At 40.9% G+C, this 26,322-nt stretch overlaps 1 protein-coding gene across 1 annotated transcript; it reads left to right on the top strand.

Annotated features, from left to right (window-relative positions):
* Window positions 1–8,956: 8,956 nt before the first annotated feature.
* CGA (glycoprotein hormones, alpha polypeptide) lies at window positions 8,957–11,706 on the top strand (the record flags this gene model as incomplete). The annotated part of the gene is made up of 3 exons (XM_079298681.1): window positions 8,957–9,056; window positions 9,995–10,179; window positions 11,629–11,706. The coding sequence occupies 3 exons, from the start codon at window positions 8,957–8,959 to the stop codon at window positions 11,704–11,706; spliced, it is 363 nt and encodes a 120-aa protein (XP_079154807.1).
* Window positions 11,707–26,322: the final 14,616 nt, after the last annotated feature.

The raw sequence follows: 26,322 nt of genomic DNA, 5'->3' as shown, positions 1-26,322 counted from the left end.
AGTCAGCTTTCTGTCTATAACCAGTGGAGAGAAACAGGCAATTGTAGGGTATCACCCATTTTATTCTAAGATGAGAGCTAAGACGTAGTAGTTGAATGGCACCCTGAAAATGCCCATGTCTTTCTACTGACTGCCAGAGCAACCAGTATGGACATTGGCCATATGAACTGCAGATATCTAGAGTTGAGGGGATTTGAATCCCACTGTGGTAGCTTTATTCCTTCTGTGCACTTGTGCAAGGGTAAAATATCAATAATCTATACTTCTTGACAGGTTACTACTGAAGTGCACACAGAATGTTGCTTGAACAAAGTAATTCCTGAGTGTTGAAGCAGGGAGTGATCCCCTGAAGCATCTCCTACTGTATTTCTCATGTCTGAAAAGGGGACACACACATCATCTAGACCATCCGAACGCAAGACTTTATTCAGTCATTTCTCAGCTCTTCCATTTCATGTTCTAAATTTACCTCAAGAAATAGTATGGATCACAAAATAATACAAAATAGCAGCTTTAAATTTTTTTCCAGTTTTCAGATTGCCGTGTCCCTCCTCCAAAATTTACGGCTTAGACCTTTGTAGTCGACTTAGATAGACATTTAGTCTAAATTTGAGGTGTAGATGTAATGGATTGCCAGCCCCTGAGGACACCCATGTAATATTGTTGGCAGCAAATGGTTACTGTTTTGCTGTGTGAGAATGGCTAAATTTCAACAACGTGGGAAATAAACTCTAAACATCCAGCTTTCAAAGCCCTGTAAGTTCTATTTTGAAGTGTTATTATATAAATGTAAGCCCTTTTTATTTCTGATAGACAACTGTGCGGAGTGGGCAACACTGGCCCACTTTTCTTTCCAACATGGCATTAGTTATATAAATTCTAGCCCATTTTACATGTGCTGACTCACACCAATAGCCAAATACTATGTCTGATTTCCTTTAGTAGTCCCTCTGATAGTCTCTGGAAGTGTGAAACAAGTGCTGTGCACAGTTCCTCCAAAGGGCAGGTGGCTGTATGAAGGGATTGCTTCCACATGATCAGAAGAGAGCAGTGTGAGTGAGGGAAATTACCTGCTGCACTATGTAGACCTAAGGCCTCACCTGAAAATTTTGGTGAAGACCACAACATCAGTTTGACATCTGCTATCTTAAGAAAAATGCCCAAGTGGTTTGAACAGAAGGAGTTTAGGGGAATGACTTTAGTCCCCCAAAGACAGGATGAGATGGTGAGCTCTCCAGGGTAGGGGACCATTATCTGCTTGTTCTCTGTGTGGGTTTCTTAGGTGCTGCTGCAATATGGAACTTAAGTATGGTGAATTTTTTATTCAGCCAGATTACCTGGCAGCCAATTTTCTCTGTGCAGTGTCAGTAATAGAGGGTAACAGCAACCTGGTAACGACCCTCTTGGTAATGTGGTAGAAATAACCTGTTTTCTTCAGAAACCTTTTCCCAGCTAAGTTTCTGTGTCAGTGCATTTTTTTTTATTATCAGCAATGTAGGCTACTTCTTGCTTGCTGCAATTTGATGGGAATTTGAGGAACTTGAGCATTTTTTCTGCTTTCGTTTGTAAAAAATCAAGAAATACAATTCTATTAAATGTGAAAGCCATTAATAATCTAAACCTCTACTAATAGAAGAGGTGATACAGTGAGCATATGAAAGCATTCAGATTTGGGGCAAGAAAAGGAAAATAGCTAATTGTCTGAGCAGTTATTACTGTATAAGATAATGAGAGTTGCTGAAATAGCTAGTTGTATAAATGAGACATACTGCATTATTGATCAGGCTTCTTTGTTTTAGCTGCACCAGAGGTATACATTTCACTTCAACATGGCTATTTATCAAGTCTAAACCTCACATGCAATGATGCACTCATATGGTTTGGGGAGTGAGTGTGTCTTTTGTGGGTTTTTTTTTTTTTTTTTTTCCAAGAAAAGGGATAAATGTTGAAATATATTTGAAGTAAGGTAGCATTATCCATCTCTCATGGGCTACCCTTGTGGGCCCACCCTTGTGGTACAGGAACATATTTATTGACATAATCAGTTTGATCAGGAGTCTATGTAGTTCAGTGCTTTACCTCTGTCTGATTATAAACTAATTAATAATAATTACTGTTTCAAACTAATAAACCAGTTACTTCAACTCAGCATCATTATACATCACAAGAATGGACCTTCCTGACTTTGTAATCTCATTTAGTCATCATATGAGGTGTAATTATTTTATTAATTAAAAATAGAGAATAAGAATATTGAAATGCAGTCTCTAAAGCCCTTGAAGTTAAACCTACATGTTAATGACATCTTGTTTGCTGTCCCACAATGCTGTGAGAATTTTAATATTATCTATTCTAAATTTGCTCAAAGGATTTGGATTTCAAATAAACCTATTCACAAAAGAAGCATGAAAACAGGAGTCATGATCCTATTAGTACTGTAAGTTGCCTAATAACAAGCAATGATTAAACATTTTGACCTTGAAAATTGCATTAGGAAAGGGGGAAAATATATCTATTCCTTATATTTTTTCTGATTTTCTTCAGCAGCACAGTTTTTACTTAGCTTGCATGAAGTAGTGTTTATTGCATATATTTCTGAAGTGCCATAGTCTGTAATATGAATTGCATTAAAAACAAACAAAAAATGTATTAGCAAACCCACTTTACACTGTGGTTTTTAGGATAGGAGAAGCTTTTCAGTCAATTATTTATGTGCAATAGGTACTGAAAGACTTATTATCTCAAAATAATCAATGTTTGGCTGAAGCTTGAGAACGCTAATAGCTAATCTTAAAAATCTTGATCCAGTGTCATTTGAAATAGTGGCAGAACTCCTGTCAATTTTAAACAAAGGAGGCTGAGGCCAAGAAGTATTGCTTTGAGAGATAATTTTAGATAATCGGTTGAAAGCATCTGTAAAAGAACAGAAAATTTGACTTTCACTCTGCATAATACAATATGAAGTATTTCAGCAGAGGGGAGCTCCTAACTGTGTGTATTTTCTGTTGCCTTGGGGGCATTTTATACATACATAAATGTGTGTGTCTATATATATATAGAGAGAGAGACACACACACACACATATATATATATATATGCACTGAGCTGGTGTTACTGTCTCTGGGAATAAACAGATGGCAGCTGAAAAAATTAGGACCAAACTGAGAGGGAGTAGAGAGACTCAGTGAAATACTAAAATGCCTGCATATCTTTGTATTTAACACTCAAGTTACTTCTTTTGTTCCTTGGATTCCCAGCAATTTTTTTCTCTCCAGGATGTGCTGTCACTCATTCTGGTTGTTCTCTCTCTTCAGCCATCCTGATAATTTGCTTGGGTCAGTACAGAGTGACTTGGGATATGAGGATCCTCTCTCCTCCTAGGAACATCTGGAAGATAGCATAAGAAATGGAAGTGACACCTGAAATGCAAGAGGCAGTACCAGTGCTTCAGGATGCCTTCTGGTGCAGGCTGTCACTCGTGGGAGCTGTGTCAGCCTGTAGGGAAGGGCTGGACAAAGATATCAAGCAGGTATTTAAAGATTTCAAGGGAGAAAAAAAAGAGGAGTTTCTGGCATTTGGTGAGCATTCCATTCTCTCAGATGGAGGACTGCTCTTTAGTGATTTTGCAAAAATGATAAGTGAGGGGTGGATTTTGGCTGGATTTAGAGGAAGTTCTGAAATGTAGTTTAATTATTATTGAAAAAAATGATCAAAAGCTTAAACTGCTCATCCATCCTAGCCAAAAAGGCTATCAAAACTTCATTTTAAAGGTTTTTCCTTCTCATTTGCTTGTCTGCAAGGATTAGGAAGATGAATAAAGAAGGCAGGGATGAACACAGCAGTAATTAAAAAACAAAAGTTAGGTGTACAGTCTTTTCTGCTGGGGTATGGTGTAGTAAACCTTCTATTGCCCTTACTAAAATAGGCAGATTCTGTTTAATAGTGCTAATATGTAACCACACTTGGAGGGTGGACACTTATTTTTGAATAGAAGGATTTGTTTTCTGAAGCAAGAGAGCCCTTCCCCAGTGTTTTGCAGACGCTGCTGAGTGGCAGAAAAGCTTTCCACTAGCACGGAAGAGGGAGGCAGCATCGGGAGGCAGCCTGCAGATAAGCAGATATCTCTAAGTAGGGAAGTAGGACAGATGCCCTGAGACAGCATCTGGCAGAGCAAGGGAAGAGACTGAGCTCTCCTTTCCAGAGGAAGCCAGAGAAGGAGCTGTAGGGACCCAGCTCCTAGAAAACAGCCAAAAACTGTGAAACTCCACAATGTTTAGGTTCTGAGCTCACACTGATGTCAGCCTTAACGAGTGCTACTTTTAGTGTCACATATGTTCCTTGATAGAGTCCCAGTCTGATTTAGGAATACACTGACCTCAAAGAAACACGAAAATTTTAGCAATTTATTGCGTTTTTCCAGCACAAAATGGCAAAATCCTGATCTTGGTTAAGCCTATTTTATGGTCCAGTTTGGGAACCATCATATTTATCTATATTTTCATCCATATGCTTGTACAGACCATAAAATCATTATATCAATGTGGCAAAAATACTTGTGAGATTTAATAAACTAAAAGGCGCCCTCTCCCTTTCCAAAACAGTGAGCCACATTCTCTCATTTCTCATTCAGTCACACATTAAGACAGATTTGACCAAGTATTTTTAGTTGGAGCTTTGGAGCAGCTGAAGTCAGAAATCCTCTTAATAAATATAGGAGCTTTTTTTAAACTATCTTTTATACCAATGTAATTCCATTGATTTCAGAAGATTTTTTTTCCTAATTCATTCTGATAGGAAAAGAATAGCAGGTTGTGGGCACTTTTATTTTTCTTTTTCGCTGTGGGGATAACATTGTCACTGTGCTTGAATCCTTCTAATAAAATAAACGTTTTGCATAGCTTTTTACTAGCAGGTTATTTGCTACAAATACATAGTAAGTAAGTATCAAATATACAAAGTTTACTCTTTTTTTTATTGTTATGAAGACTGTTTTCTAGCTTTTGTGAAGCATTGCAAGCCATCCTGGCTTTCCCAAAGGACTGCAAGCTGAGGTGAGTATGAGATGGGCAAGGCAGAGGCAGTCTATAAACTTCAGCAATTTTCATCAATTTGCTCTGAATGACAAGAAATATTAAGCTCATGTCTTCCAGGGAAGTGCTTCTCAATAAACTATGTTTACCAATAGCTCTCAGATTTCAATGGTATGCTTTTGTTATTAAATGAAGCAAAAATTGCGGGAGACAGACTTTTTTTTTTTTTTTTTTAATTTATCTTTTATTTGACCAGCACACATTTTTGAAAAAAACAGACAGACTTCCAGGTGCAGAAATCCGTCTTCAGTTGTGAAACAGGAGCCAATTTCAAGCCAAGTGTAGGCTGGGGACAATTGTTTTGAGTTTAACTTGGTTACAGTGATGAGTTGAACAAATGGAAGAGAAAGAGGTGTCTGACACCTTGGAGCAGATGAGGTTGTTAGTGAAGGCAGAGGTGATAAAGGTTGCGATAAATGTGTCTGAAATAGCAAATGGAGTTTGGGGGTGTTGCTGTTATTAAAAAGAGAGTCAGGGCAAGGGAGAAGGATACGGAGGAGCAGAAATCTACAGAGGTGCAATTCACCAAATCCAACTATACAATAAACATTTTGTGAGAGACTGTTTTGCTGATAAAAGCCTCATTTTCATAAGAACACAAGAAGCTGCAGGGGGTCTCTTTCAATATCCCATCTCCATCAGTGTGTGACACAAAGCAGGCACTTAAAAGGTCGTTTAAAGCCTTTGTATGTTTAAGAATTCTTTTGAAGCTATAAAGCGTTTGTAAATCTCTCTGGGTAGGACAGTGAGCAGTCCAAGGTATCTACCCTGGGCTCTCAATGATGAAAAATAAACACACGGTGAAAGTGGCATAATCTTGTACTGAAATAGATGTTTAGAACTATTTCTCTCCATTGTCTGTAAGGGCAATCCAGAGTGGGTAACAGGGGTTTAGGCACTTAACTTCTGCAGTTTTACTTCTGAAGTGAGCGTCCCTCAACTCTCCAGGACTTGGAAAGCCAGCAGAGTCCTGAGCACCCACTCAAAGCTGTCTGCCTTGCCAGGGGCTGTTCCCAAAAGGTGTTAGAATGCTGGCCTCCCCCTGGAGAAGAGGAAGGGAAACACCCAATGGGTGCGGGCTCTGCTGGACCGCTTGGCCTCGGTGCCAGAAGGCAGGGTAGGACCCGGCATCGACGCACTCTCTCACTTGAAATTGAGGACTTACAAGTCTCTAAGCTGCACTCTGATGCAGTTTGCAGAGGTGCTTCCATTGCATTAGCTTTATTCTAAAAAAACCCTAAGATCCTACCAGAAATTTTACCTTAATAAAGGTGATCCTTCTACATCCTTCTAAAGCTGATCTTCTTCCTTCTATGCTTATTCATTGTCTGGGCATTACATTCAATGGTGAATTTACAAACTAACATTTTTTCTAAATATTTGTATTGATCACTGTTGCTCTATTTTTTATTCTCTGCTAAACCAATGCCATTTCTATAGGATTTTTTTTTTAAATAATATTCCCCAGTTTAAAATGAAGTTTTAGAAACCATTAGTAACTTTCTGTTTTTTGAAAATCAGCTTCTGTTCACTCAAAACTGCAGCAAAAAATGGTGTTTGAGTTCCCCAGGAAACTGATACAGCACTGACTCTGTGCTCTCAATCTGACCTTTTTTCATTATATAAGAAGAAAAAAAATAATCCTTATGAAAGTCAGGTTGAAGATAAGATCAGCATGGTGGGCTGGTAATTACATAAAGTGATGTTCAGTCATTAGAGAAAATGTACAGTTGATCCAATGGCTTAGATGTGGGCGAGGAATATGATCTAGCTTTTACTGGTATAAAAGAAAGATGCAACTTTTCCATACATCAGTTTTGGGAACTTATCTCCAAGTGTTAAGGACAGCTCATCTTCAAACACCATCCTGCAGTTTCTCTGATTTATTCTTGTCGAACAAGGGAGGTAATATATTTTTATTGTTTCATTACTGTTATAGAGGAGCAACTGCATATGCTTTGACATTCTCTTTCTCTTCTTTTCCAAAAATTTCCTTCTCCTTCCACTCTGTCAAAGTTTTTTGCTTTGAACATTGACTTAAAGTTGCTTTGGGACTAAAACATCAATGCTTAGCGTTAAGCTTACTTTGTAATTAAGAGAAAATGAAGTTCTAGAATTAGATTGCAGCTATACATTGATAATTTTTGATTTTGGATTGGGTCCCAAACTTCTTCACTAGTAACTTTGTGTTTATCTCCTGCTCAATGGTGGCAATTGCTGTTAAATATCAAACATTACACAACCTGCGGTATTAGCACATCTTTTAGGGTCTTTAACAGAAAAAAACAAGATACTGTAAATAGCGAGGTGAGAACTTACCTGCTGGGAAAGATTCAAAATTGCCATCTTTCCAAAGAGCTCCTGAAATTTAAGCGTTTTATATTGTTCCAGTAGCTTAAGAAAGATAATATTTAAGAGAACAAAGTAGAAGCTTCCTTAGATTTGATGGTGAGATGAAATGAGTGATGAGAACATTAACTGGGTGAACAGAATGGGCACAGTCAGAAAATTTAAGTAAGACCATCAGACAGAACAGCCATAGCTCTGGAAAAGTAGAGAGGATCACATCTGTGGTTTATTGACAGGTCTCTCTGGTGGTTTTGGTATGAGCCTGACAATCTGACTCAATAGAGGAAGTTCAAAACTGCAATTTCAATTCCCCTTTTGGTTAATATAATGTAAAAAACATCCCTCTGGGATTCCCTCGAGCCATTACAAGGTATCAAATTATAACATTATGTCTTCTCGGAAAAATTAGGGTGAAAGGTGCCACAGTGCCTTCAACAAAAACCATTAAACATAATCTGTCTAGGGCTGTGGTTTTATTCCTGTGGCTGGCTTCTCTTATTGGAGCCATTGAACCATCCAGAGTATCAAAAGGCTCAGGATGATGTATAAACAAATCATTTGGAAAAGTCTGTCTTCTGCTGGTGCATGAAACCCTCCAGCTTCTTCTTGCACTCTGGGGAATGTTCACTTGGATGGAGCAGAGTTTAACACTGAGCAGTGGAATTGTGTTCCAGTGCAGGCAAGTCTGCCAACAGTGACTCCCTCTAAGGGATTGGAAAGAGGATATAGAGAAAACAACCCTTAAAAAAGCGCATTATTTTCCAGAGGGAGAGTTCCAGCTAATCCGCTCTGTGTGGCTCCTTAGATGCTGTTGAGCTCAGTTCAGTTCCCAAAATATTTGGCAGGACCATAAGAGGTGGTGGATCTAAACAGTGTGAAGGACCATGTTTCTCCTGCAGACACAGCTTACTCTCGTTGAAGGAACAGGACTGGCAGCTGCTTCTCAGGAACCTGACAACCATGTTCAATGCTTCCAAAACTTTCAGGAAAAGTCCAAGCAGAGACAAAAACCCCACAGGTTGCATGGAGCCCATATGCATACATACCTACATGCCCACACTGAGCTGGCTTTTGGATACCTCTTGTAAATGCTTATTTCTAGTGCTTCCAAAATTGCTGCCAATGTTTTTTCTTCCTGATCGTTATTGGCTGCTTTTACTTCCTTTATCTTCTGTTTCCTGCCAGCATAAACTGACTCACTGGGCAGGTGGGAGAAGGTGAAGTTACTTGTACTCAGCACTCAGCCTTGCCACCTGGCAATTACCACATTATCAGCCTCTCAGCCTGCTTAGCTGGGCTTCATTCTCTTTCTTCTGTTGGTTTTTTTTTTTTTTTTCTGTCTTAATTAGGAAGATGTTTGTTTCCACTGCCTTCATTACACTGGAAAGCACTGCATATCAGCTTTGCTCATAAACTTTGTTTCTTTCCACTTTAGTGTCCCCCATCAAGCAGGGGCCATGTTCTTGGCCTTGGTCTCAGCCTTCAAAAATGTGTGTATTTGTATTTCTAGACAGATCATGGATTGCTATGGGAAGTATGCAGCTGTCACGTTGACTATTTTGTCTGTATTTCTACATCTTCTTCATACTTTCCCAGATGGAGAATTTCTCATGCAGGGTAAGCTGCATTCAGCATTCAGAAATAGAACAATTATAGAGAGTATTAATTAAATGTTTACATTTTATAAATGTAGTCATAAATTTTATCATTCAGTTGCCTATATTGACAATGAGGGTATAATAAATCAAGATCATTTCACTATGAGCATGCTTCCTATTTCTTCCCTAAATTTAATTGCTCCAGGTCAACCATGTCCCAGATGACTATGTTCTCAAGTTGATGTGGGTAACCTTAATCCTTGAAACACTATTAAACAGAAATATTTGGTTTTTGTACTCCTGCAATCTAAATGTCAATGTAACATTAGGAACAGCAGAACCACAGCTTCTCCTCATAATATGGAGAATATTTTTCCTGTGTAGATCCCAGAATATGGGATGCCAGTGGTGTAGCATTCTATGAAAGACACAGATTTTAAGGGTACTTTGGAAGTTGCAGAGTTTTTTATTTAGCCTCAAATAAAACACAAAAAATTGTGATGTACAAAAATCTCAGTGCCACCAAACATTTTAAAAGCTCTCAATAACAGAATCTTACCTGAAAACAGGCAATGTTTAAGAAGCACTAGAAATCCTGCTGGTGCTTTTAACTTTCTACAGCTAGTAGGAAGTTTTCTAGGGCTAGCTAGTGCTGTAGACAGAAACAAACCTCCACAATTATCAACAAAATTGAAAAGAAAACCAGAAAGAAAAGATCCAGTAGTGCTTGTGGTTTACCTAAAAAGCCACAGCCTAGTTTTACAGCTGGTTTATGTTGAAGAGTTGAAAAAACCTGTAGAGGAGAACTTTGGTGGCTGTGCTTATCTGTTCTGCAGACATCAAGCAGCAGAATGTGGCTTGTGCTTCCTCTTATGGCCTGCACTTTCCCTTTCTTTTTGAAAATGAAAATGCAGCTGGAAACCAAGTTAAATTCTCTTCTTCTTATTTCTCTTGCAGGTTGTCCTGAGTGCAAACTAGGGGAGAACAGATTCTTTTCCAAGCCAGGAGCACCCATTTACCAGTGCACTGGGTGCTGTTTCTCCCGTGCCTATCCCACTCCAATGAGGTCCAAGAAGACCATGCTGGTTCCAAAGAACATTACATCAGAGGCAACATGCTGCGTAGCAAAGGCTTTTACCAAGGTGAGGGTGAGAATGAGGTCTAATTAACCTTCTTTTAGAATGCAATATTAAGCTGAAGCAGTGAATAGTAAAGAATATGGTTTTACTGGAGGATATTGCAGAACAGTTTAAGGGAAGAATCCTCAGTATTTATGCCCTTTGTACCTTGGTTCTTTCTTATTTCTTAAGAAGAAATTAAAGCAACAACCAGTAGGAAGTGTGATATTCAGCTGGGATGAGGAAACTGGTGCAGTTCCACTGAATTCTATGAAACTGCTTTTCCTCATGACACCTGCAGCTCTGGTGATGGACTTGTCCCACTATTTTCAACTCTCCTGGGTGTGCACCCTCCCCTAAAATGCTAGGCAGTGTGTATTTGATTTTAATAAGTCAATTGCCTTGTGTCTTTCCTGCATAGACAGGAGTTCTCCAGGAAGGTGTCTGATCGATACTATCAATTGCATATGTGGGAATGATGGACCAAAGAAACCATCTGTGCTCGTTAGATTAATTGAGATGGTGTTCTACTTTTTAATAGTATAACCAAGATGAAACTGTAAATGTGTACAAGTACTGTGGCCATTTAACATTATGTGGAAGGTTCTTTTAGAGATTCTTCTAAATCTGATTATTTTGGGAATGATTTTAGTCCAAGTGAAGAAACCTTACATTTTATGTAATAAATGGTGAGCTAGCTGAAGCAAGCTAAGGTATCTATCCTATAGTGACCTAAACCAAGCTCATTCAATGTGTCAACTAGAGGTTCAGCTGAGTGACCCACTCACAGATTTGGTGCATTTGAAATACCTTAGGGTACTTAAGCCATATGGATATGGCTGGCAGACATAGGAACCATGAAAGTGTTTCTAGAGTGACAGCTGGAGGCTTGGTGAGATCCCCTCTGACCCCTTAAATGGCAAGTGACAGCTCAGGGGGTGCAGTGAAGTCTCCACTGGTTGTGATGAGAGCCAGATACCTGACTTTATGCTGAACCAGTCCTGGCTCTTCACCTGAGGAGAACATAGATCTTAGTCTACATTGACAATGCTATACTTGCCCTGAGGCAGCAGCTAGAATTTGGTGGTAATTAAATATAAAGGTGATTCTTGTGTTTGCTGCCTTTGTTTTTATAATTCTCATGCAATCTATTTCAAGGATATTTTTTCATTTTTTATAGATTGGTTACTTGACACTTTTGGAAAATTAGACAATTTAAGGAGTGTCCATGTTAAAGAACAGCAAATTATTCACTATGCATGTCTCTACTGAAAACCTTCACATTACAGCTCCAGAAACAGCAATGGTGCAGCTTCATGGGTTGATGTTGAGGTCATTCTAGTACATGTACCCCAAAGGGCCTGTGTACTTTGTAGTTAAAAAGTTTTCAGATACATTTTACTTGACAATGTTGTTTTTACTGTGCAGCTAATCCTAATTATTTGTTATATGTGTGTGTTTTCTTTTTTTAAGATTACCCTTAAGGACAATGTGAAGATAGAGAACCATACAGATTGTCACTGCAGTACCTGCTACTACCATAAATCCTAAAACCTGTCCCTTTGTTAATGGTCAAGGACAACGGTGAATGGAACATTTGTTTTTCAGCTTTTATAGCACCACAGTGTAAAGCCTTTTGTTTTCTGGTAAAGACTCTGGGTAGACCTCTGGATAAAATAGATGGCTATTTTATTTCCTCCTTGCTTCTTCAAGCATTTAAGTAAGTGTAATTATTTCCATTAGGGATAAAATACAGCACTTGCATGACCAAATGCTTGATCTATTTTTAAAATAAACTGTCAGTTAAATCATCAATGTTTATTGAGGAGAAATAGTGATTTATTAGCTTAACAGACAAAAATAGATTCTGATGCAATTAAAATTTCTAGACTTTTTTTTTTATGGGGAGAGAGGGGAAAGGAAGAGAAGCATGGTAAACTGTTAGAAGAAGAATTATTTTCCCCTTATTCACTTAGTGATTAGATTTTTTTGAAGATGCAATGTATTGTTTCTCCTTCTTTCCTTCCATTTTTATTTTACTTAATGGGGCAGAAACTATAACAGTATATCATCTATGCACAGTACTCTGTCTTTCTATGCCATCTTTTATATTTCTCTGAATTTAACCTCCTTCCATATAGATGGGCAAATGATGCTAAATCAAACATTATAATGAATTTTTGTACGTTTTCATGTAACAATGGTGGAATAGAGTAGTCATACAACAGTATTAGCTGTTTAAGCTGCTTACCTTTTGCTTGTCTTCATCTAGGCATTGGGCTTTAGTAATTCCCAAATGCCTTGTGCTAGACACAGGTATACAAGTGGAAAAGGGAGGGAATGTGTTAGATGAGAAGAGGACCACAGAATATGTATTCATAACATCCGACATTAGTGTCAAAAACTAGTTTAATTGTGGTGGGTTTCATCGGGGTCTCTGGAGGAACTGCTCACAGGTATGCAGCCTGCCCATGGGAACTGAAGTGAATGAAGTTCCTTGCTTTTCATCCTAATTTCTGGGGTGACAACACTGTCCTTGCATTGGTCACTGGCTGCAGGAGTTTAAATGTGCTGACTCAAAAAGCCTCAGATGTATTTGTGAAGGATTTCCCTGCAGTTGGAGCTGTGAGGACAGCAGAGAGAGATTCCAGTGGGGATAGGGAAGATTTCCCGGAGTGAGTCTGCGGGGGTGGCTGGTCTGTCCCGGGCCATGGCCATGGCTGAAAGTGGTTCAGACAGAGCCCCGGGGCTAAGCTGTGATGGGGAACTTGAGGAGCTGAAGATAAGCTCCTAATGATCGTTTAAATCCATCATCACCCACCCTCCTGCCTATTGGAGTGCAAATTCTGTGCTATTTGCTAAGAATACACATGGGTCTTTGTGGAGAAGAAAATACTTTTTGTATGTAGAGGAGATTAGGTTCTTAGAGAAGCATTTTCCAGTGTGTATTCAATAAACTTTACTAACCCGATCTCTACGTCTTAACCCCTTAACCCCCTCTTATGTCTTAGCTTCACCGTGCCATTCCTAGGAGAGGTTTTGCCTGACTTGGTCTTGAAAAAAACCGGATTTTGTGAAGGAGACTGACCTCGTTGCTTCATTATTCTTACTATTCTAGAAAAATTCAATATTCTGGAAAGTTTTCCCTTATCTAAATCTCATTTGCTTCCATGTTACTTTTGGTCAAAGGAGGGACAGTTCAATAGGATGCTCTTTAAGATTAGATTTAGGGTTAGTAGCGCCAGCAGCACGGGGCTTCAGCATGAGAAGTCTAATTTCTCATTCCGGATCATCACTCAAACATTATGGGAATACATGCCAAGCAGCTGCTGTAGCTGACTCACAATTCCAAGCTGCTGTACAATTTTATTAAACGTGATGGATGTGGCTACTTTTGCAGGAAAGCCAGGTCCTGCCTGGGATTCCTGGGCGACGAGAGAGGACTGATTTGAAGCTGCAGAATGATTACCTTCGGGAATGGTATTGCGTTTTCTCATAACTTTTACAGGAATGAAAAGGAGAACAGGGATACCTTCCCTGAAGCTGGCTTGCAGGAGCAATGTGCCTTTTTGTGCTGCCAGCCTTCTTGGATAACATCTTACTCAAATAATCTCCGCCGGCAGCACTGAGCACTTGCTTGCCTACTTCTGTTCTGCCCGCAATTGCAGCACAATAAAACTTTGCTTGGAATTTCTGAGTCAACTTCCATATTGCGCTTTGTAAAACCGTATAAATGCCAATTAGAGTGAAATCCATGCTTAAAAAAAAAAAAAAAAAAACAAAAAACAAAAAACAACAAACCAACAAAAACCTCAACAACAACAACAAAAAAACAGAGATGCTCTAGCCCTGTGTCCTGCGAGGATGCCTGGCATTTTTTCAGCGGCTTTTCCCCTCTTGCTTTTACCAAACCTTTTTAGACGTGAACCCCTCAACACATGGATCCCTCTCCCCCCTCAGGCGACCTCTGTCAACAAGAATTTGCAAAATGTGTATTGCGAGTATTGTGTGGAATGGGGGAGCATTAACTTCTTTAAGTTACCTGGCTCTAACTTGGCAGTTTAGAAGTAGCAACACATAACAAAGAAAGGGATGGAATAAGCATGCAGATACACAAATTTACCAGCGGGTGGTAAAGAAAACAAGAAGACAGACCTGGCCCCTTCTGCCCCTGGTTGATGGGCCATTAGAGACGGTCGTCGGGAAGGTGGTGGGGGGGATCCTGGGCTCCCTAAGCAGTGGGAAGGGGGAATGAGCCTGCAGTCGGTGCCGTGGCTGCTTGGGGACTGGGCAAAGCTTTGTATCCCATGTGTGGCTGCAATGTCAAAGTGCTAGAAACTGGAGAAATAACCCATAGATCTTGGTGACAGAAACTGCAAGACCAATATGCCAGAGATCAGCATGATAAGGTCAGACCTTATCAACCTCTGACACTGCCTAGGTGGAGCTGCAGCCAGGTGAGGGTCTGTCTCTTTCCTCAAGTAACAGATGATAGGGCATGTGGTAGTGGCCTCAAGTTGCAGCAGGAGAGGTCTAGATTGAATACTAGGAAATATTTCTTCACATAGAGCTCTGGAACAACCTGCCCAGGGAGTGGTGGAGGTATTTAAATACCCTGGAGGTATTTAAAAGATGTGTAAATGTGGCACTTAGGGACATGATTAAGTAGAGAACTTGGCAGGGCTGAGTTAATGGTTAGACTAGATGATCTTATAGGTCTATTCCATCTGAAATGATTCTATTATTCTAAAAAAGAATATCCCATCATCTGGGATGAAATTATTTTCTTCTAGACACCAGGATTGTCCCAGTTGGAGGGAGAATGGGTAGGTCAAGTTGTCAGAAACTAGAGGGACCAGGGTGTATATTTATATGGAGAGGTTTAAATACTAGCACATGTAAATAACAAAATATGCTTATCTTTCTTCCAGTTAACCTAATCTTGTATGCATGTGTACATGCAATTGTATGACAAATTTTAACCTGGACTAATTGATGAGCAGGAGGAAGCCAGAATGTGGAAGGACTCAAGGTCTGAGGTGATGCTGAATAAATGGACATAAGTGCTGAATAAGGGTCTGGGCATGGATGGACAGAGAAACTGATAAATACAAGGAGTCCATGACTGTGGAGAGACTGTGAGACGGGTGTGTTGTCCACACATTTTCTTGCTAGCGAACTGGACTGTCTGGGGACTAGGAGGAGACCCCTTTACTGGTAAGGGAGCCCAGGCATAGGTTTTAGAGGGCTTTATAAGCTGGGCTGATACTCAAGGATCTGTGAATGTAACTGCACTTGTGAATCTCACAAGTGAGGACACCTACAGAGGATTTCAATCCTTATTAGTTGAAGAGGAGGAGGGGTTGTTGGTGTTTATGCCAGTGTGGCTGAAGGTAGAGGTCTTTTGGGAAACCTCTGTGTGCAGTTGCTTGGTGCTGTCTGTGTGCCTGTCTGGGACAGATGCTCAGCTCTGCTGCTGACAAACCTGCACACAGACAGGAGCTCCATCCAACAGACTGGGATGCAGAGTCCCTGTGTGCCCTCAGCTGGGCTGCAGCAGTCAACCCAGAGAGATCCCTGGGTCCTGGAGTCCACAGGATTCAGCAGCCTACCTGCATATCTCTAATATATATTATACAAATACATTTTTTGGTCATTGTCGCTCTCAGAGTGTGTTTGTTTATATTTTCAAGTGAGTGTGAAAACCCAGGCTGTGGTTGGAAGAGCAGTAATGGTAGATCAGTGGCCCCACTTACAATCAGGAGTAGGAAAAACAATGCTGCATGCTACATGGAAGCTGATATAGTTAACCACAATAGAGATGGGATACAAATAGGAACACTGGAAGACTATCTAGATTCATATTTGTAGGCATTAAATACCATATTTGCAGTAAAAAAGAAAAACAGAAAAAAATCACTATACAGTTTCCTTGCATTATAAAATGGCTGAAATAGAGGCTCAGTTGGTCATATATACTCAAGAGGGCACAGACAGACAATGTCATAAAATCAGAAGAAAAACTAATCCCTTGTTTGCATAGATAGCCAATGTACACCTCCTATATTTTGGGTAGAGGGTATTTGTGCATGGAGTGTGGTTTATAAGTAACCATACATGTCAGTGTGATTTATAAGTAACAATGAATCAATCAGACTGATCCTGTGGTTTAAAAATGCTGAAGATCAAGCAGACTGAAGATAAAAATGATGCATTTTTGCTGTCACAGTGACCTATATAAACTTACATCACCACAGTCCTAATAACAAATTCATTCTGTGAGCAGAGGGACTAGTGAAGCTTGATTTCCTATCTATGCCATGTCTCATTTAAAATCCATTTTGCCACGTCCTCAGCAAACCCCTCTTCCTCCTGCCTGGTGGTCCCATCAGGTGCCCTCCTGAGCTACTGCAGAGTCATTAGCCAGAGCCAGGGCTGCTGTTTGTCCATGCAGCCTGTTTTCTTAGGGGTGCTCCCAATTTCTTTTTGGTCAGATCCCAATTTTTATATTTTGGCATTAGTAGGTGTTGATTTTCACAGAGCTGCTAAGATCTCCCAAGGGCTGAGGTCATTACCCTTTATCCAAAGATACTCAAAGCTGACCAGAGGGTTAAAGATTTGCTGAGGGGCAGCTGTCAGACCCCTGTGTGGACAGACACAGTGTGAGTGCCTCACTGCTTCCAGGTGCCAGGCTGGAAAACTTTTCAGTGATTCTTGGGTACTGAGATTTTCAGTCCACAGCTGAAAGCAGGAAGGGTCTTGGCAGAAAGATAAAGCTCTTGAGCTGTAGAGATTTTAATGAATTCACATTTCAGACCAGACCTCTTACTCCCAGCAGGACTGTGAAGTTCAAGTGAGCAGGAGTCCTTTCCCCTCCCTTTCACCCCACCTAAAAACAGTGTTTTTAAACAGTGGTGAGGAGGAAAGATGTTATCCCAGGGCTTGTTTTGGAAAAGCAGAGGCTATGTGTCCCCCTTTTACAGCTGGGTAAAAAGTTCATTACTAACTTGGAATTCACTTGAATATAATCATATATAGCAGGAGTGTCTTGCAGTGGAGGGATGGGCATCAATGAAGATTGCCATGAAAAATGATTGATTTGAAGATGATGCCAGGAAACTTGTAAACTCATTTGGTGATGAAATAAAACTAACAGTTAATCAGGTGTCTGTTATAACAGGTGTCTGGAGGATTTCATCATTTAAGGGATTTCCCTGCTGCTCTGCAGTTTCCATGTCTCTGACATATGTTAGCCCAGCACTTGGCCTGCTGTCAGGTTGGAGTAAGATGCCATCTCATTATCTGCACATGTATAAGCAGTAAATCTAACAGTTACTGCTCTGCCAAACCATTCTGGGTCTGGGGGTATGAAAGAAACCACTATTATTTTAGTTGAGGAAAACAAAAGGCCAGAAAATTTACCTTGGGAGAGGACTTCAGCTCAGTGTTAATTCCTTCAAAATTTGGGGTTTATGGGTGTTATAATTTGTTTAAAAAATAATCGGTCTTTCTGATGGTCTAAAGGCATGAGAAACATCTTTCAGGTCAGATCAATCATCCTTCTAGCCCAAGCACTCAGTTTCTGACTCTGGCAGTATCAGATGCTGTTTATGGGATCACAAGACTCTACCCAATTCTTGCATTTGGGTTCCCTTGTGCCACTCCCACAGTGTCACAGAATCACTCCCACATGTGCCAGTATCCATACTGGTTTACTGGAGGCTGCTAGGGATTGCATGCCTGCCTTGTTCTTTTAGTATCTACCCATGCACTTCTTTTGCATTAGTTTATCCACTCTGGTTTGAACCTGCTGATATTATGTGCTTTCACAACTTCCTGTCTAGTAAGTTAGAGAAGTATAACAATTATTAATCTATTTTAAAATAATTCCCTAGATATTCCCTTAATTATTTTGTAATAGTCAATTGTTCCTGTTCTTAGTGTTGTTGTCTCTATCCAGTTTTACATTCAGCATTATCTATGGTTTGGCTTATTTTTCCCTAAATGCATTTACTTATATTTATATGCTCTGAAGTTTATTTGACACCTGTTAGATCATTTTGGTTTGTCTGGTCTTTCTGGGGTTCTTCACCATCAGCATGTGTTGGCTGCCTGAACAAGGGTTTAGTACAATCTATGAATTTGGAAATGTCACAGAGGATTTCCTTCTCTAGTTTTCTGATTGTTATGCTGAATAAAATTGATTCTTGAAAGTAAAAGGTACAAGGTAGCCCTACCCCTTGTTTCCTAACATTTAGCTAGCTTTTACTTTGTAAAAGAAACTTTTTCTCTAACCTTATGGCAACTTAAGGTTTTCTAAAACACTCTTTAGGTATTATTTTGGCATATCTCCATTTTCTGCAGTATTATTATAGTAAACTACCCCAAGTCTTAGTGTCCAGTTCTAGTTGTCTCAAGCTGCTGCTTGGCAGAGATTGAACAACCCCCTGGTGATTGCAAAGACTGCCTTTACCCTACTACAGGGTTTGGAATCAGGCCTCCTTACAGCAGAGTCAGTTTTCATTTCTTGAAAATTTTGTTAGGGTATTTTCTTTTGGAGCAAGCCTAGCTATAGTATGGCTCAGAGACAGCAAGGTTTGAACCTCCTACAGCTTTGCATGGAAACAGCCTGGAGAAAGTGTCAGTCCAGAAAGAGAACTACCACTCCAGTCACAGCTCCTATCCCTGTTCCTCCTGCTTCCAGAAATTAATATGGTAAGTCACTGCTGGCCTGTATGAACATGGTAACTTTTACCACACAGTCACAGCTAAGGGAATCAGTGTTCAAAGAGGAAAAGCCAACATGCTCCATTTCTCTGTTTGTTGTTGGTTTTATAAATTTCCATTTTATTCCCCATCATTATTTTCTGCTCATCTTCTTCATAGTGATACTCTAGTGAGTACAAAGGCCCATCAGGTGTCATCCTAAGCAGACAGGGATAGAGAATGTTTTTCCTTGTTCTCACTCCTTAACACAAGAGTATTCTTATTAATTTAAGTAAGGTAAGGCCAGGTGAAGGCATGAAGAGAGAATGTTTTTTCTTTCCAATGCAGGTTTTTGAGTTTTTTGAGTTATCTTGATTTGGAATAACTGTGTTTTTACATGTGTTTGTCATTTCACTTCTTTTAAGTCTTTATACTAAGTGGTTCGTAATGTTCCTTTCATGTCAATATACTCCCAGAGGAGGATACAACAGCAAAACAATTCTGAAAAGTCACAAAATAAATAAAAGGGCAAAAAACTGAGCCATGTATTATTGGAAGATATAAGGGTGCACAGTTGCCTGAGAGCCCAGGGGAAGCAGCTCCAGCTGATGGGGTCTCCAAGCACAGAGCTGGAGGTAGAAATCTGAAAGAGCTCTAAGTTAATGTTTAAAAGAGATGGGTAATTGCATAGCCATTAGTAACATTTACAGCCATAAATGCAAAGATAATGGGAAGCGTAAACAAATCCATTGCTCAAGATGTTGGCCCTGTAGGCATTAGAAGGAATGTTTTTTTGTCAGATCAAATATTTGTTTGTGATAGGTGTTATTAATTTTTTTTCCTTTTTTTGAGCATGAGGCATTAACCATTGCTGAGGCAATGATACAGGATTTCATAGTGCAACAGTATTCCTGATAAGGATCTCTTCTAGTTTCTTAGCATTACTGAATACTTTCTGTCCTAAGCAGAAGAGAAAATATAATTCTGCTCTAGACGTGTGGTCTAGCAGTGGGGAGACTGAAAACCAGCAGAGTGTTCAGAATAATAAACACAGAGACAGCATGGCGCTATTTACTGCAGCAAATCGCCTTTCTGAGCTCTTCATTTTCTCCATCCTTGGGCAGCATCAGCCCAGGGGCTGTTTGCTGGTGCCATGGATGCAGTAGATTTCTGTGAAGTGCTTGGGAAGAGAAAGATGGTGACAACACCAGTCCAGGTGTTATGCTCTGGTTCCATCCAGCAACTGTGTTGCAGATCACCTCAAGAACGAATTTGGCTCTGCAGGCGTAAGGTGATGAGCACAGAACCACACATCTCAGGGGCCGATGTGATTCTGGGTGTCCGTACGGCTGTGAGTGGTAGAGCAGCTAATGGAGATTTGTTCCTTTTTAGCTGCTTGATTAGAGAATGGCCATGGGGCATAGATAATGCTGGCATTCTCACATGAGGAATGTGAGAGAGAAAAAACACAATGCCTTTGTTGTACACATAATCTCTGTTGAGAAATTATTCTGTATTTGAACTGTGCTTTGTAGTTTCCAAAACACAATTCAAAGTCAGTGTTTTGATACTTAGAGTTAAAACTCCGCCCTTGATATTTCCTATTTCTTCTGTTTTACATTACACCGTACTACAAAGTGTCAAAAACATTGTTACTGTTTTCTTCCACATGAAGAAAAAAAAAAAAAAAAATTGCTCTGCTTCTGTTATTTTAAAAGCTGTTTCAATGGGCTGGGTAGAAAATCTTGTGAATGGTTGACAGCAGCTGATAACCACTCCACCCCTTCCCCCCCTTCAGTTAAGATATAATAGGCCTGACAGGAAGAGGGTTTGGACAAGGTCTGTATCTGATGTGAGTCTTCTGAGCAGACTGCTAAGAAAGAAGACCAGAAGATTGCTCCCTGGGAGCCTCTCCCTGCCCTCAAGTCCTGGTTTGAACAACAGTGCCCAGGCTGGGAGAACAAGGTTGTACATGGAGTATGGACTACATACAGGACTGTTGTAACTCCTCTATTTTCTTTTTAGGCCCCATAAGCTACATTAGAGAGATAATTACACGTTATTATATTAGGTCCAGGGACCCATGTGAGCTCCAGCAGTCAAGCACCCCTGAAAGCTGTCTTTAGCTGGGTGCTAATATTCCACCAGGCTGTTGTGAGGACTGTACCCCACATACCGCTGGGGATCTTCTCTGAACAAAGGATACATCTCTAGGGACATGAATATTTATAAAAATATATCATCATATATGTTTATATGTTTATTAAATACTCTATAATATATTTATTATAGAGTATATATATTTCTAATGAGGTATTGGAATACTGCAGACTCATTCACTGCAACAGGAAGATTAAGCCACATCAGCTTCTTTTTGCTGTGAAGCTGGAGAAGATCACATTTTAACTTCGGTATTCTCAGACCTCCCCCCTGACAGGCACCTGTCCCCTGAATTAAGTCTTCACCAGAAGGAAACATATCCATTTGCCATCATACCCCAAACTGAGCTAACCTGCAGCAAAGAGCACATCACCACAAACACCGTGACCAACACTCCAGGCAGCACAGCTTGAGAAACACAAACACCTTTGGAAAAGCGAGACCAGAACACCACCAGCAGCCACACTCTCAGCAAGTGGCAGCAACACTGGTTTCCCAAGGCAGACTTCAAAAATTAAAGAGGAAATAAAATTCATAGCTAGACTTCACAGCGAAAACTACAGACTTTGCAGCAGCGCTGGCTGCCCAGAATATCACAGCTTTTCCTGATGAGTTTTTTGTTGCTTGTATTCCGTCTTCACACAGCAGAGGCCATGGCTCTGTCATCTCTCCTCTCCCAAACTTTCCTCTGTACCGCAGAGGTGCGGAGTGTGTTCCTTTCAAGGTGTTAGCAGGTGAGACGGAGCAAACGCCGGGTGCCCGCAGCGAGCTGCGCTCTTCCCGTCCTGCCGAGATTCCCGTGTCCCCGGGCACACCAGCTGGGGTGTCAGAGCCTCCAACGAACGCGACCCTCTCGGCTGCAGCCCCACAAACGCAGCTGCCGCTCCGGGGGCTCCTCTCACCCGTGGGCAATGCCGATCTGTCCGGTTCCTAATGAGCGCTGGCAGCGCGGGGCGCTCAGGTGCGGAGAGCCCCGGGGGTCTCCAGCCCAGCCTCCGCCGCTCAGCTGCGGGATGGGGTGGATTTAATCATCCTCTGCCGCTAGGACGGCGCCGAGCTATTAAAGAGGGGATACAAAGGCAGAAATGCTTCAAAGAGCTTTCTGTGTGTGCGGGTGTTGCGCGACCACAGCGTTGTGCCTGTGTAGACCAAGGTCAAATTAATACATTTCGCTTTTTCTCTCCCTGTTGGGTCTATATTGGGTAGGAAAAACACAAGACACATCGGATTGTTTCCTGCCAACCTGTATTAATGTTGATGCAGGCTGAGATGCTGAGATATGACTGTTGGATTCTCCTAATTGGAATGCTGCTTTCAGATCTCCTGTCCCACATCCTACATGCATATTCAGTTTTGTCTCAGAGGAAAGCTCCTTTCTACTTCGAAACCGTTTTTTAATCTTTCCAGATTTATTTCCTAGGAACCTTGAAAGCGTGAATATATTACAGAAGCATTACCAAAAATCCAAAGGCTTTGGACGCTTTGTGGTTTAATTTTCTTTTGCTGCGGTTCCCAGTGTGAGTATCTATGGCCCTTGAATGCCATCCAGTGGTGGAAAAGCAGGGCATCTCCCAGCCTGCTGAGAAACTGCCTCCAGACACGACAAGTTCACACGGAAAATTATTTTTACATTCACAGCTTATCATTCTCATGCCCTATTTGTAGTGAGATCAGAAACCATAAAAATATATTTTTGTATGGCAGGGCACAGTGACAGAAAAGCCATCTGGCGTTTCACAGCTCTTTAAAATGTGAGACAGAAATAGACTGTATTTATAATTTGTATTATAATTGGCTTTAAAGCTCAAGCTTCAAACAACTGCAAGGGCTGACTTTTTCATCTTCATCATGATTTTTTAAGGCAGAATTTTCTCTTGGGATTTGCTTGCTCAAGAGAGCTAAAATGTGAGCTGCTGTGGAGGGACACAGCTTTGTTAACTATTTCCATTCAGGGCTTTGGAACAGCTGGGTGTTTTGGAAAGTTAACGTGCAGAGATTGCAAGATGTGCCTTGTTGAGAGTACATTGTTAATTTAGTGACAGCATTTTCTGCCCTTCCTATGGTTTGGATTCAGTAAGTATTTGATACTATGCACTTACAGAAACACAGACTGCAGATGACAACAAAGACAGTTCAGCCTGTTAAATAAACACCAGGTTTGTTTAGAAGTCAAGAATATATTTTGAAGGGTTTTTAAAATTAAAAAAAAAAAAAACCAAAACCACGAAATAACAAACATATAGAATAAGTGCAATTCTTCAAATAGTTATATGACTCAGTTTTTAAATCACGCTTTAAAGTCACTTTTCACTGTTTTCTCTCCTCACACAGTTTCTGCTTTGTCCCACCACTGCCATTTAATGATGACAATGTAGAATGAACAACGAGGAAGTGGCTGGAAAAACAAAAGAAAAAAGTTTCAAAAAGCCACTCTAAAACAACAAAATCCCACCGAAGCATCATTTTCTTATTTCTTCTGACATGGAAGAGCATCTTCTTTTTTCTATCTATGTAAAACTGAATTTTCATTCCTTTAAAATTCATTACATTTGGGTATTTTTTTTTATTTAAAACACTCTCTGCCCAGTTACTTGATTTTCAGTGATTATTGCCCAGATTTCTTGCCCTCCAGTGGAATTCCCCATTTGTGCCCGAGGTGTGACCAGTTATGGTGCCTGGTGCTAAACCACCAATTCAACAATGAAGGTCAGCCCTTGTCCTGAAGCCTCAGGCTTTTAACTCTATCTTCCTCAGGGACTGCTTTGCAAGGATTTGGAGTGCAGAGATGAATGTATATTCATGGTCTTCCACCTAACAATTCCCTTGTCCCTGGCTACTATCTGACAACACCAGAGCAGATTCCAGCTACTTGGACATTCATACTGTTGGCCTGCTGGCACACCCAGGACACTGTGCCAGTTTATGCCATATATCACAAATCCCAGATCCGGTTCAACAGAGAACACCTGGGACTGTTCCAGCATGGTTCATGTTTTGGAAGGAAAGTTTGGAGAGGGGCAGAGAACTCCTGAGATCTCCTCAGGAGCTGGAAGCAAGGATTAGTGGTGTTAGTGGGCTGAGTGTCTGTACTTTTGGTGTGCAGGTCCTGATCTTCTAGAATACAGTACCCAAATATCTCCTGAATCCCAGACACTATTTATAGTTGTGTCTGGCATTGGCCTTAATGGCTACTTACTCCTTAGCTGTTACAGTGAGGCACAAAATAAATTTTAATTTCATCCTGAGTGTTTAAAACAATTTGCATGTTTGTGAGGACTGCTATGGGTTGGGGGTCAGAAATGCCACTGAATTCCCTAGGTAAAATTTTCAGGGAAACTATTGCAGCAGTGACATACATTTTGGGATTCACACTCCAAGTATGCCTGTCACTGAACACTAATCCCAGGAAGGAGCTATCATTCAGCTTTGTTGTTGCTACTTTTCTTTACTCTTTGCTCTGACAGAGATATTCCCAATGCCTTTTCCATTAGGATCTTGCATACAATTCTCTTGATGAGACAAATTGCATCTCTCTTTTATCTGCCACATCTCTCAAGCAACAAAGTGTTCTTAGAAACCAGAATTCATAGCAGCTCTCCAAGTGCTGAAAAATAAGTACAGATCAAGCTTCAACATTTAAGAACATAGTGTAAAAATAATTTCATTCTTCACAACAATAGTTTGTAAGTTTGTTTGCTTGCTAGTTTTACAACCCTTAATGGTACCCTTGTGCAGAGAGACAAGCAGAGGCTGGCAGGGCTGCCTGTGGTCCTTCCACCTTCTCACTTGGCTCCTCACTTCAGGCTGTCCAGGGAGTTCAGTACCTCACTCACTCAATTTTGGGGTTAGCCACTAATCCAAGCAGAAGGGTAAAGGGAGGTGATTCAGGAAGCAGGGAGGGAATGTAACTGCTACACTGAGTTAATCCTGACCCAGGTACCATGTGTGTGATGTTTGTTCCTGCCTGGACAGTGCCTGCAGCCATTGTCACATGTCCTGCTGGTGCTCAGGATGGTGCCAATACCAGCAGGCAGCACAGACCTCAGGGCCTAGCAGCTGGTGCCAAAGATGGCCTTTTCCTGTCAGTCCTGCACAATCAGAGGCTGTGGTTCTCATGTCTGAAGAAGCTGACAGACACATTGTACAGCTGTATCAAGACCCATGCTATTCTATTGCCACAGGTGTGTTTTCTGCCTTTCAGCTGGGCTTCAGCCTAGAGCCACTCCTTGGATTTCTCACTCTGGGTAGTGTTGTGCTGCTTGAAGTGTTCCTCTCTATTTGTGTGTAGTACAGTTAAAATCTTGTCTCCAGCAGCACAGAAACAAGTTTGGGTGCTGGGTGGAGATAATTTCCTTACAAGACATCACGATTTTTGCCAGGACCCATCCTTTCAGTTCTGCCTTTGCTTTCTGACATGGGGGTGCAAGTATTCCAGTTGATAGTCTGTGTCTGTCTGCTGGCTCCTCTCTGCTTGCAGTGGCATAGCCTGTGTCTGCCAGCAGGTGCCATCAAAACTAATCAAACATCAGAAGCTACATTGAATCATAGAATACCCTCTCTTGGAAGGGACCCACAAGAATTATCAATGTCCTGTCCCAGCACAGGACCATCCCAAAGAGTCACACCCTATACCTGAGAACATTCTCCAAATGTTTCCTGAGCTCTGTCAGGCTTGGTGCTGTGGCCACTTCTCTGGAGAGCCTGTTCCAGTGCCCAACCACCCTCTGGGTGACGAATCTTTTCCTAATACCCAGCCTGAACCTCTCCTGACACAACTTCATTGCCTCATGTCCTTGTCACTGATCACCAGAGAGAGGAGATCACTGCCTGCCCCTCCTCTTCCCCTCATGAGGAAGCACATATTTGTGAGGGGAGGACAGTCCTGATTCTTTTGCACTTTCCCTGCTTTTCTGCACATCAAGGTGTGACAGGGCAAGGACTGATCAAGGATAAACTAAAAATAATTGAAAGAATGGGTAAAGAATGTGTAAGTTTGATGTCAGGCTGGACACATCTGATTGAACAAGTATGGGGAGAACTAATCAAAGCCACCTCTGTGTAACTAACAACTACCTCAAATGAGAAGGGCTGTCACTATTGTACAATTAGTCCTAGACCTGCTGTACTCCTGGATTGCCACCCATCTGCCAGCTGAGCAGGGAGTCACTTGTGCTCTCCTTTCCTAGTCAGTGCCTGCCAGGGATATTTGAGAATGCCACCTGAGGATAAGTGGTTATTTTATGTGCAGGGCTTATGTACTTTATCAAAAAGAAACTATTTCATGCATATATATGAGGCATA

The sequence above is a fragment of the Erithacus rubecula genome (genome assembly GCF_903797595.1).
Source record: "Erithacus rubecula genome assembly, chromosome: 2".
Taxonomy (NCBI): domain Eukaryota; kingdom Metazoa; phylum Chordata; class Aves; order Passeriformes; family Muscicapidae; genus Erithacus; species Erithacus rubecula.
This window is presented reverse-complemented; position numbering and strand designations above follow the sequence as displayed.